At 49.2% G+C, this 12,311-nt stretch overlaps 1 protein-coding gene across 1 annotated transcript in view; it reads left to right on the top strand.

Moving 5' to 3' along the window:
* The window catches only part of LOC147689525 (glutamate carboxypeptidase 2-like), a 442,929-nt gene that overhangs the window by 102,944 nt on the left and 327,674 nt on the right, over positions 1-12,311 (top strand). The window contains exon 6 of the mRNA XM_086936914.1: positions 4,246-4,336. Coding sequence (XP_086793040.1) covers positions 4,246-4,336 — 91 coding nt within the window. The remainder of the gene's footprint in view (positions 1-4,245; positions 4,337-12,311) is intronic.

Genomic DNA, 12,311 nt, shown 5'->3' with positions numbered 1-12,311 from the left:
GCACACAGAGATCAACGCCCTATCGAAGAAACCCAAGGCAGACCCGAGCGACCTCAAGAACTTCCAGCCCATCTCCCTGCTTCCGTTCCCAGCAAAGGTCATCGAGAAGATAGTAACATCCAGCTCACCCGTCACCTCGAAGACAACAACATCCTGGACCACTCCCAATCAGGATTCCGCAGCAACCACGGCACCAAAACCACCCTCATCGCCATCACAGACGACTTCAGGATCCTTCTAGACAACGGCGAGACGGTGGCCCTCATCCTCCTAGATCTCTCTGCTGCCTTCGACACCGTCTGCCACCACACACAAGGTGCGCGCCTCCAAGAGGGATCCGGAGAAGGCCTTGGACTGGACCACCTCCTTCCTCTTCGGCAGAACTCAGAGAGTCCGCCTCCCCCGTTCTGGTCCGCGGCCTCCGAGATCATCTGCGGCGTCCCACAGGGATCCTCCCTCAGTCCCACGCTGTTCAACGTTTACATGGCATCACTAGCACGCATCCCCCGACAGCACGACCTCAACATAATCTCCTACGCCGACGACACGCAGCTGATCCTCTCCCTCACCAAGGACCCTCTCACCACCAAATCCCACCTCCACCAGGGAATGAAGACCATTGTCGACTGGATGAAGGAAAGCCAACTTAAGCTGAACTCAGACAAGACGGAGATCCTCATTCTCGGGCCCAACCACTCAGCATGGGGTGACTCCTGGTGGCCAGCATCACTGGGGACCCCCCCCGGCCCCTACTGCCCACGCACGCAACCTGGGAGTCATCCTCGACTCGAAACTCACCATGACCAAACAAGTCAACGCAGTCTCCTCCACCTGTTTCAACACCCTCTGCACGCTCCGCAAGATCTACAGTTGGATCCCGCCAAACACGAGGAAAACAGTCACCCAGGCCCTAGTCATTAGCAGACTCAACTACGGAAATGCCCTCTACACCGGAGCCTCGTCCAAGTTCATCAACAGACTACAAAGAATCCAGAACTCCTCTGCACACCTGATCCCCGACATCCTGCCCCACGACCACATCACCCCCCCCCCTGAGGAACCTACACCGGCCACCGGCTCCCCGTCGACAGAAGGATCTCCTTCAAATTCCTGATCCACGCACACAAGGCACTCCACAAGACCGGACCAGCCTATCTCAACAGTCGACTCTCCTTCTACTTACCCAACAGGATACCCCGCTCCGCTGACCACGACCTGGCAACGGTCCCGCGCATCCGTAAAACCCACTCCGGAGGCAGATCCTTCTCCCAGCGCACCGCCAAGACATGGAACACCCTCCCCCTCTACCTACGACAAACAGAAAGGCCTACTGACCTTCAGGAGACAACTCAAGACCTGGCTTTTCAACCAGTAGCAGCATCACCCCCCCCCCCCAGCGCCTTGAAACCCTTGCGGGTAAGTAGCGCGCTTTACAAATTAACTGATTGATTGATTGATTGATTGATGACATCAATTGAATGACGCAGCATCGCAGCTGACTTGGAATCGTCTTGGATGAAAGGCGAGAGCAGTTGTCGTTTCATGATTGACATTAGTGTTTTCTCTCTATTCTCTCTGCACTTGTTACACTGGGGTGTGATCCATAGCATTGACAGTTGTGGTTGAAAAGACACAAGCTTGTACGTTTTGAGGAGTTAAAGCACAACCCAAAGGAACATCAGCCTTAGACGAGATCCTGCAACTGTTTAATTCTTATTTTAAATGTGTATATATGTGTATAAATTGTGTTGGAATTTTTAGACAACTTGTGCTTTTATGATCCGTTTTCAAAAGATTGAATAAAGCTGTGTGACTGACTGTGATCCTCCGTTCCGCTGAGGTTTTTAAGTCACAGTTGTGTCTCACTAATACATGATATGAAACAGGAAGTATATATGGTGCTTAGATCTTGTTTTTGAGAGGATGTAAGAGCCAAGTCGCTTGGCCTTGACTGTGTCTTATACCTTGAGAGAAGCGATGCCTCCCCTAAAGGGTCATAGAGTGGTTTGATAAGACGCGTTGTGATCCAAAAGCTACCTCTGCTTGTACTCTTGAGCCATACATTACCCTACATGTTGGAGTCAGAAGTGTGTGCTCTTGATGATGAATCAGAAGCCCTGATATTGACTCACGTGGCAGTGATATCAAAGAGGAATGTTTATAAATCCCATCCCGCACGTACAGTGTTACCTCAGAGAGTGGCAAGCTTCCTTGGTTTACAACTATTCACACATCCCTGACTTCTGCATACAGCTCAATTTGAGGGTCATGGTCTAGAACGTAAAGGGGCCTATTGAGAAGCCCATTGAGCCGCCGGTGTGTCACTTTTATTGATGCACCGGCATTGCAATGGGGTTCCCCATATTTACAAGTCTATGTAAAGTCAAAATGCGTGTCTTTTAATGGCCTTGTAAATATGTCTCCCTTTCGTGCATTACTCTGCCTGAATGGGGCGTTCCATGTGTGTTGCTGAGGGTGTCCCCACACAACATCCACGGAACCCAACGCATTCACAGATTCACAACATTTTGTAAACCTGGGAATGTATCCCGAGGAGGCGTAGGGAGGCGCAAAGAGGAGAAATACTTTTATTTTGCCTCGTTCCTTCCTCTTTCTATGCGTGCTGCATTCTGTCGTACACATAAAAAGAGGAACCTGCCTTTAATGATTGCTTTTGTGCAGGAAGGCGCCCCTTCCTGCACAAAAACAATCATCCCCTCAGCGTGGCACCCCAGCACCATTACGCAAGGGTGTTTGCGCTGGTGCGCGGGGGCTGTTTGTGCGCCGGCGCAGGGGAGAAGGACAGAAATGCACCATCTCTTGCAGATACAGCGCTTTCCTGCCCTTTTATTTTGATGCTCGGCAGAGCAGCAAGAAGGCCTGCGGTGCTGCCGTGCGTCAACATATTGTAGATGAGGCCCATCGTTTATAGTCTTTTGCAATGAACTCTCATTGAATTTTCTCGAAGCCGCTCCATTTGTCGGCAGTAGAGCCGCTGAGCTCACAGGTTTATGATCTGGGCTGTTTCTGCACATTGTGGAGTGGATTGAATGAAAGCTACAGACTTCTCACACGTACTGCTGAAACTCTAATGCTATGAACCATCCTTTCCTCTCTGGCTGCTATTCTGTGTGAGGCACTATGCCCGGTGTAGAGCATCCTAGCACTCAGGTCTCCCGTACCTGGTGTCGAGCGTCCTAGCAGTCAGGTCTTCCATACCTGGTGTCGAGCGTCCTAGCAGTCAGGTCTTCCATACCTGGTGTAGAGCGTCCTAGCAGTCAGGTCTCCCATACCTGGTGTAGAGCGTCCTAGCAGTCAGGTCTCCCATACCTGGTGTCGAGCGTCCTAGCAGTCAGGTCTTCCATACCTGGTGTAGAGCATGCTAGCAGTCAGGTCTCCCATACCTGGTGTAGAGTGTCCTAGCAGTCAGGTCTTCCATACCTGGTGTCTAGCGTCCTAGCAGTCAGGTCTTCCATACCTGGTGTAGAGCGTCCTAGCAGTCAGGTCTCCCATACCTGGTGTAGAGTGTCCTAGCAGTCAGGTCTCCCATACCTGGTGTAGAGCGTCCTAGCAGTCAGGTCTTCCATACCTGGTGTCTAGCGTCCTAGCAGTCAGGTCTTCCATACCTGGTGTAGAGCGTCCTAGCAGTCAGGTCTCCCATACCTGGTGTAGAGCGTCCTAGCAGTCAGGTCTCCCATACCTGGTGGAGAGTGTCCTTACAGTCAGGCCTCCCACACCTGGGAGGTCGGCGCTTCCTCTCTGGGGGCAGTGCGCGCTGCCTCAGGCGGGGACACCTTTCGCAGCCGATGCAGGGACAGTCTTTGTTTCTGCCTCTCAGGGCCCTATGATCATACAAGAAGCGCTTCTCTTCTGACTTGCATCACTGTGGGCACCTTCTCCCTTGTAACTCGATTTGCAGAGGGGCATCAGGTTCATTTCTGATATCTGCGCCTGAGACTCGGAAGCAGCCTCTTGATTACTACACTGTATCACTGGGAAAGGACAGGAATGGGCTGTACTTAGGGCATAAGGCATATTCCTGACATTATGCCCTTACGCTGGCGCACAATGGACTGCCTAGCACCAACACAGGCAGCCCCTCAACTATATACAGTTTGAAGTTGCTTCTGTGTATCGAGCCCACAGGGCTGCAGTTTGCGTCCGCTTCGGATTGAACTGTCCCTGTAAACGGTCATATACACACATACGGCAGTGCCTGAAAGACGGTTTCGGTTTCTTTTTCAGACTCGGCCTTCTTCTGGGATGAAAAGGATGTACAAATACCCTCCATTCCCGTGACTCCGATTGGCTACAACGACGCTGTGAAATACTTAAGGTAGGTGAAAGTTCAGGGGCTCAGTCACTGTCACTAACTAACTTTTTATTAACTGTGTGATTACTTAACCCCTTCGGTGCTCATGGCGAGCTCAGCTCGTCATGACCACACCCAGTTCTATTAGGGCCCAGCACACTAGAAGAATATTTCAAGCAGCGAAGGTGTTAAAATTTTCACAGTATAAAACACAAAAACAACACCCCCCTCCCAACTGCCCTTCCCCAGTAAAAACCTGGTGTTCAGCTTTAAAATAGCACCGTGGCTACACAGGCTCTAATAACTACTTTGTGTCCATTTAAAACTTCAATTAGAAGCATTTATTTTTTATTTTTAAAGTTACCATATTGGGTTAACACCGTTTCGCATCTTTGCACCTCTAAGGATCAATGGTTATATAAGAGTCCAACAGGGTCGTTCTCTCCATGATACTAATTGTCATTAAGATGAATTCTTAACGAGCCCCCTGTTTGGCCTCAAGTTTGATTTCTGATTCCAGTGGCCTTGCAAGAAACCCCTGAATCAGGTGACGAGTAACAGGGTTAGGGCTCGAGATCATTTTCATTGCAGAATGACAGGACCCCTGAGTTCTGCAGCCTTTTGTTGGAAATCAAGTTCAATTCTAATTTGATGGATAAACTTCCCACCCTGGCAAGTGAGCAAGTTGTGGTTTCTGAGAAGCACCAGTCCGAGGCCTCTCTGCAGGTTCTAAGGCCCAAGTCCCTTAGGGCCGGGCGCAGCAAACGACAACGATCGATGGCCAGCTTTGAGCCACAGCATAAAAGGTGTAGCCAGGATTCTCCGTGGTAGTTGCATAACCGTCAGGAGATGGTGCTGTCAGTTCGTGCCCATTTTGGATTAAAATCCAAAATCTTGAGGGCCAGGAGGCGCAAGTAAGGAATTTTCTTTCTTGCTTGAGCTGAACGTGAATCTTGCAAATATGGTTGAAGTTTGCCAGGAGTATATGACTCATCCAGGGCCAATGTGAGGGAGTTATAACAGAGTGATGGGCGATCCAGTTCAAACGAGAGGGTCTGGACTTGGCGCTTTACAGCTCGGGCCCAGGCAGAATAAGGACTTTCCTGAAGGGGCATGCTCTTTGCCTCGATTTCCAATAGGTCTATTGCTTGTTCCAGCTTGGAGTGCCATGGGGAGCCGCTACTCTGAAAATAAATTTTAGAAAATATTTGAGATTGCTTTCAGGGGCTTTCAGTACTCTGATGTAATATTTTATTAGGTCCCCCTGTAGTCCCAACTCCGGGCGGTTCAAACCTATTTCCAGCCTTAGCCTGGTGTTCCTTGCTTGTCTAGGAGCTTGTAGCACAGTCTTGTAAGCTTTCATCTGGGCCGCATTGATGACTTTCTCCAGTGCTCCTGGGACGGCTCAGTGACCATACATGATTGCGGGAATCAGTTTTGCCCTAAGTACAGTTAGCATGGGTTCTATAGATGGACTAACTGGGCGATGGCTTAGACGTCTGAAAGACAGGATTATTTTGTTAATTCTCGGTGTTAACTCCTTTATGTGTTTGACTGCAGTGGCCTACCCGGCACCCATACCCCCAGATAATTGTAGGATGTGGCTGTCCTGATTCGGTGCTCACCCAAAGACCAGGTTGCTTGTTTTCTGTGGGGGTATTTGCCAACGATTACTATCTTGGTCTTGCTCTCACGGATATTTTCCTTCTTGTATATTGCAAGACTATCTAATGCTCTTTGGAGCTCCACCCTGGTGTGGTCCATGACCATTGTATCATCCGCATACTGGAGAGTTCCCAGGGCCAACTTCCCCAATCTCGGAGGTACTAGGCTGGCATCTTTCTGGGCATGCCCCATATCTGCGGTGTACAAGTTGAAAAGTAGGGGGGCCAAAACACATCCCTGCTTTAGTCCGGTGTTAGTTTCAATTCTTGGTGTTACGATTGTTGGACTTAATTTGACCTGGACCCATGTCCCCTCATAGAGGGCTTTCATAGCTTTAAGCAGGGTTTGAGGGATCCCCCTAGATTCGAGTTTTGCCCATAACCGTCTTCGATTGACTCGGTCGAAGGCCGTGGAGCGATCTATGAAGCAGCAAAACAGGGGCAGCTTGTTCCTCAATACGGCCTGCTTTGAGAAGTAGGAGAGCGCTATGATATTATCCATGGTGGAGCTATTGGCCCTAAAGCCAGTCTGAAAAGGCGGGAGAATGCCGTTCTAGTCCACCCAGGCCTCTAGGTCCCTTAGTAATAGGCGGGCATATACCTTGGCTTCTATATCAAGAAGGGCTATGAGCCTGTAATTGGCCGGGTTCGAGTGGTCTCCCTTCTTATGTATTGGAAATAAGACCAAGCCTTTCCAGGATGTTGCTAAGATTGCTGTGGAGAAAGAAAGATTTATAGCGGGGTAAGTATGGATGCAAAAAAGGCAGGGGCGGCTTTGAAGACTTGGGCGGGAATGCCATATGGGCCAGGGGCCCCCTCTGTTCTTGTTGCCCTAATGTACCTTACTGTCTCCTCCATGTATAAGTGACGGGCTGACTGGGCACTGTAATATCTTTCAGCACGCTCGGAGTTTTAATGGGTGCAGCTGCCACCTGCGACCGCTCTGGGCTGAGAGAGTCCATCTTGTTTGCTCCACTAGTGTACAGACCCTTCACGTACTGTTCCCACACGCTGCCTGCAACATTGTTTTCCTTGCGCTGGCTTCCAGAGCTCAGACTGTTGATGTATCGCCATAGCTTGCTATTGTCTTTTTCTTTCATTAGGGAGTACACTTTAAGCCAGTTCTTTTCTGTCCACTGTCATTTCAACTCCCAGACTTTCTTCTTATAAGTGGCTTGCAAGGCAGGGATGGAGGGCATCTGTGACAAGTAGGTGCCTTTCTTTTTTGCCTTGATTGCCTTATTAAGGGCTTGTTTGCTTTGTGTCAGGCTCCACGGTTTTCGATGTTCTGACAAGGATTTATTTGAGTGTTGGCTGCTTCTTGATTGGTTGGTGTTACCCAAGTTCTTCTGTAAATCCATTTTCAGTATTTCCCAAAAATGTGTGATGTTCTTTATATCTTGTGTCTTTAGTTCTGCCTCCCTTTTGACTACAGTACATAATCCGACAGGCTGTGACTGAGGTTGGCCGTCCATTTTATTCTTTTGAGGACTAGATGACGTTCATCGCCTGTGGTTGCTCCAATTATTTCCCATGTTTCCACCTGTTCCTGCGCCAGATTAAAGAGGCGCAGAGAGGCCTGTGGTCGCTTTCGTCTTTGTTGTCCAGCGTGAAGTCACATAGTTTGTGGGTCTGCCCTTCATTGATGAAAATATAGTCAATGGTGGAGAGATTCCTGAAGGTCGATTTAGGGATCCATGAGGGGCGGCTGATTTTTTTTTATCCCGTGAGTGGATTGTAAGTTAAAGTTTGTGAGAAGTGAAATCAATGGGCCCGACTTCTTCCCATTACTGGGTGCGACAGGGGTCTGACCCAGACCTCTTGTGTTGAAGTCTCCCGCAATTATCACGTTATGGTGCTCAAATCTAATGAATATGTCTTCCAGAATGCTGGTGAGGGATTCCATGGCTTGATGCGTTTTGAAGTTTAGTTGGGTTAATGTAACAATTGATTAATAACAGAGGCTGGGGCTGTTGTCCCGTTTTCAGCCCCTCTGTCATAATGGCTTGAAGGTCAGATGACCCTTTTATTTCTTTGATTTTAAATTTGCAAGCATGACTTAAGAAAATGAATAAGCCCCCAGACGGGCATCCAAAGATGGTCCTTTTGGTCGCTGGTATGTAATGTTCATAGAAGCCGCCAATTGGGGGGTTGACTTGGCCCAGGTGTCCTGAAAGCACAATACGTCCCCATTTGCGAGATAGTCTAGTGCGGCCTTGTCTCTAAAGATGTTGCTTAACCCAGCAATGTTCCATGAGATAAGGGTTAGCTTACAATTTTGGCCACTAATTAAGTTTGAACATCCTCTGTTTTCATTGCTGTATATTTGATTAGGGACCCTGTTGCCATATCTCCTCCGTATGGGCCAGCACTTGCTGGAGCGGCTGCACTCTTCGCCGCGTGGCTCTGTGCGAGATATTGATTTTTAGCAGGGTTCTTGGCCTCCCTGTTTTCGCTCCCCCACCTAGGCTTTTGTTCATTGTACCTTTGAGGACTGATGTAGATTCTTGCTGATCATAATTGGGCGTAAGGACGTGTGGATATTTTGGCGCACTGGGGATGGTAACATCAATACCCCATTCTGCGAGATGTGACGCTCCCTTGAGGCCGGCATGTTGGGCCTGCTGTTGTAAGAATCCGACAAGAGTGGAGTCACCATGGGTATCCTTCTCTAGACTTCTAAACTTTACCGACTCTATGTCATTTGAGGTGATCTGTGCCAAGGATTCAATATGGCCAAAGAGGCGGACAATGTTAGACCTGTTCAGAATGTCGTAAGAGCCTTTGGCGGTGTATCTGGGAGTAAGCATCACCTCATGTATTGCAGGTTGATTATTATGCTTGGAGGTGCGCAGTGACTGCCCTTCTCCCCAGATGGTGTACATCTGGAAATTCAGATTTAATGGGTTTTTATGATTATCTCCTGGCTGATGTCTGGCGGCAGCACGCGCTGCCTCAGGCGGGGACACCTTTCGCAGCGGATGCAGGGACCGTCTTTGTTTCTGCCTCGCAGCACCCAATGATCATACAAGAAGCGCTTCTCTTCTGACTTGCATCACTGTGGGCACCTTCTCCCTTGTAACTCGATTTGCAGAGGGGCATCAGGTTCACTTCTGATATCTGCGCCTGAGACTCGGAAGCAGCCTCATGATTACTACACTGTATCATTGGGAAAGGACAGGAATGGGCCATATTTAAGGCATAAGGCGTATTCCTGACATTATGCCCTTACGCTGACGCACAATGGACTGCCTAGGACCAACACAGGCAGCCCCCCAACTATTTGCAGTTTGCAGTTGCTTCTGTGTATCGAGCCCACATGGCTAATCTGCCTGTCGCCCCGTTTGGCGGCTCTGCCTCTATTTGTTCTTCTTGCGACTCGTCCTGGTTTATTTTAGGATATTTTGCAGTCCTGTGTTGATGCTCCCAGCCTGGGGAGCTGAAGGCCCTAGATTGTGTACAGGCTTCCTCCTGTAATGTGCTCTGCTGAACTTCCTCATCATGGGTCCTCGCTAAAGTTTGCCCAACTATTTTTGGGCCCTCCCGACGGGTATTCTGTTGACTTTGATCCTCCCCTGACACGGAGTGTTCTTCCCTTGTCATCTTGGCCTTGGTTACCTGTTTGAAGTTAAAAATGGGGAAAAGTGGCTTTGAGCTGTTTTTGTTCTCTGTGGCACCAGAAGTTGGTATTACTGGAAATATTTGTCTTCTTTTGTCTTTGGATTTCTTCAGGTGTTTCTTCAGCTTTTTCTTCGCCCTCCTTGACAGCGGTGCGGGGAAACAACACCATGTGAAACGTCGATAGTTGTGTCAAGTGGTAGGGCCTCGGAGTCCCCGTTCCCTTGTGCTTCTGTGATGTTCTCATAGCTTCGCACTGCTGGTGGCTCCTTGGATACGCGGCTGTCTGCTGAGAAATAGTTGGTCATTTCTGGTAGCGCCATCTTCACAGCTGATGTCTTTGGGATTGTTTGTTCTAAAGGGAGCATCTCCCTCTGTCTCTTGGCAAATGCCAAGATGTTTTTTAATACTTCTGGTAGCCCTGACCATTTTTCTATGATGGCGGCACAGGAGCTAGTTTATGCTGCATTGGCATTATGGACTTCAAGTGATGCCTCTAGTTTTGCCAGCTTGTCATCTTGGCGCACCCGGTGCTGAGCCATTGAGTGCAGTAAATCAATTTGTACTTCCATCTTTGTGGACTGCCATAGCAACGCCCTAGCCATTGTGTCCTGTACTTCTCTTATTGCTGACAGATTTAACTCTTTGAGAGTAGCCTCTTCCATTGCATCTTGCTGATCTGCTAGGGCCATCGAGCTCCAACCCTCTGTTTGGAGCGTTCTCAAATAAGCGGTTCTTCCTGGATTTATTGGTGTTGCATCCAGTGTTCGTTCGATGGACTGTTCTAATTATTTCAGGAATGAGGTTGTTAAGACATCTATTCCTGGGGAAGTTGTCTTCTGATTTACCCAGGGTGTCGCTATTGGGTCCGTTCCCTTGCATGTGCTCATTGGGAGATTAGCCGCGACCACCTCCTTGTGCTCATCATCCTCCTCCACTATGGGCCACTGATGGATATCAGCTGTGATCCATATTGGGCTTTTTGCCCTGGCAGTGGGATTGAGACTGGTCTCAGGACTCCCAGGTTTCTGTGTGGTGGCAGACTCACAGGAATAATGCCCCCTCTGACCCTTGTTGGTCTTTGGGAATCCTGATAGTTTGGAGACGGACTCTGTCTCCAATTGCCCCTCGTCCAAGGCTGTTGGACCACTGGAGGCCTGAAAGAAGTGAGTGATGAGTCCTTGGGGGAGGATGTTACCATTGATTAGTTTCTGAGATTGTTGGGTAGTTATACTCCTTGTTATCCTTCTTTGTGCAGGACCTGTGGGGTCAACCTCCACCTCCACCTCCATACCTGGCCGTGTCTTTTTAAGCGCCAGCGTCAGGGGCTCTGGAGGATTCTATTCGGTGCTATTCAGTACTTATGGACCCCCTGGTTAATGTGTGTCAGCTGTACTTGGTTTGAAAGACTAGCTCAGGGAACACCAACCAAGACTACAGCACCCAGAATGCATTAAGTTGGCACATTGATGCCAGAGTCTGGAAGCGGGGTTCGTGGGAATGTTGAGTAGACTGTGTCTTTATATTTGCAGCCTTATGAAACACTTGGCAAGGGAGTACAAGAGTCAAAGTGCCGGTACAAGGCCTCTGTAAAGTCTCTATAAGCTGCTATGACACCCGGAGTCAGCGACCCCTCTAGCAAAATCTCCTGTTGGATATTCAGGTTGTATAAGCTATTGTGAATTGTTTTATCTACGGAGTTCCTTGGCACTGATGATCTCCTACCTGGGCTATGACTGCTGCAAAAGGTATGCTGGGGGCGGTATCAGTAATCTCCCATTTCTGCCCGAAATGGCCTTGCGGCTCCTGCCGCGTCTGGAGCTACTCACGGCTCCTGCCGCGTTGCAAAGATTGCCTCGCGGCTCCTGCCGCGTCTGGAGCTACTCGCGGCTCCTGGCGCATTGCCGAAATGGCCCCTCGGCTCCTGTGTTTGTAGGTAATGGCCCCCGGCTGCGATTTGATAGTACTCGTGGCTCGCAGCTCCACTACTGCCTGGACTCCTCAGGGCAGTCAAACATGCAAGGCAGCTCAGGTGAAGGACGGTAACGGTCACAAATCACTGTCACTGTCACTATGGGGCATATTATAAACAAAGTGGCGAAGAGAGGCGTTTGCCATCTTGGCTTAATGCCTCTCTTCGCCACTTTGGAAACGCTAGGCCATATAACCAAGGATATGGTGCAGTCTAGTGTTTCCCTCTGCGCTGGCGATAGGTTTTACAACATATCGCCAGCGCAGGCACCCTTGCACCAGAGTACAAGGGTGTCTGCGAGCAGGGAGGTTCGTTTATGTTCAGGAAGGAGTTCCTTCCGGCACATAAACAAACCTTAAATGCCAATTTGTAACTTACATGTGTGCTGCTTCATGCAGCACACATGTAAGTTACAAATTGGCATGTTTAGAAAGAGGTTTGTTTATCTACAGGAAGGGACACCTTCCTGTACATAAAGAAACCTTGGCATTTTGCATTTTCCATGTGTGCTGCACAAGGCAGCATACATGAAAAAAGCAAAAACGAGCGGAAAGAAGCATTTTTCCTCGTTTCGCCACCTTAACACCAGGATTTTTCAGGTGTTAAATTCAGTGCTGCCACCTATTATCACCAAGCTTGATAATAGGTGGCAGCGTCGAAGTGAATGGGTGTTGCGGTGGAACGCCCACCGCAACACCCACTGCACGCCCTCTTCCACGATGAGTTTATTGTGAAAGGGGCCCTA

The sequence above is a fragment of the Lissotriton vulgaris genome, chromosome 9 (assembly GCF_964263255.1).
Source record: "Lissotriton vulgaris chromosome 9, aLisVul1.2, whole genome shotgun sequence".
Lineage (NCBI taxonomy): Eukaryota > Metazoa > Chordata > Amphibia > Caudata > Salamandridae > Lissotriton > Lissotriton vulgaris.
The sequence above is the reverse complement of the archived record's forward strand: the minus strand, read 5'-3'. Positions and strand labels throughout refer to the sequence as shown.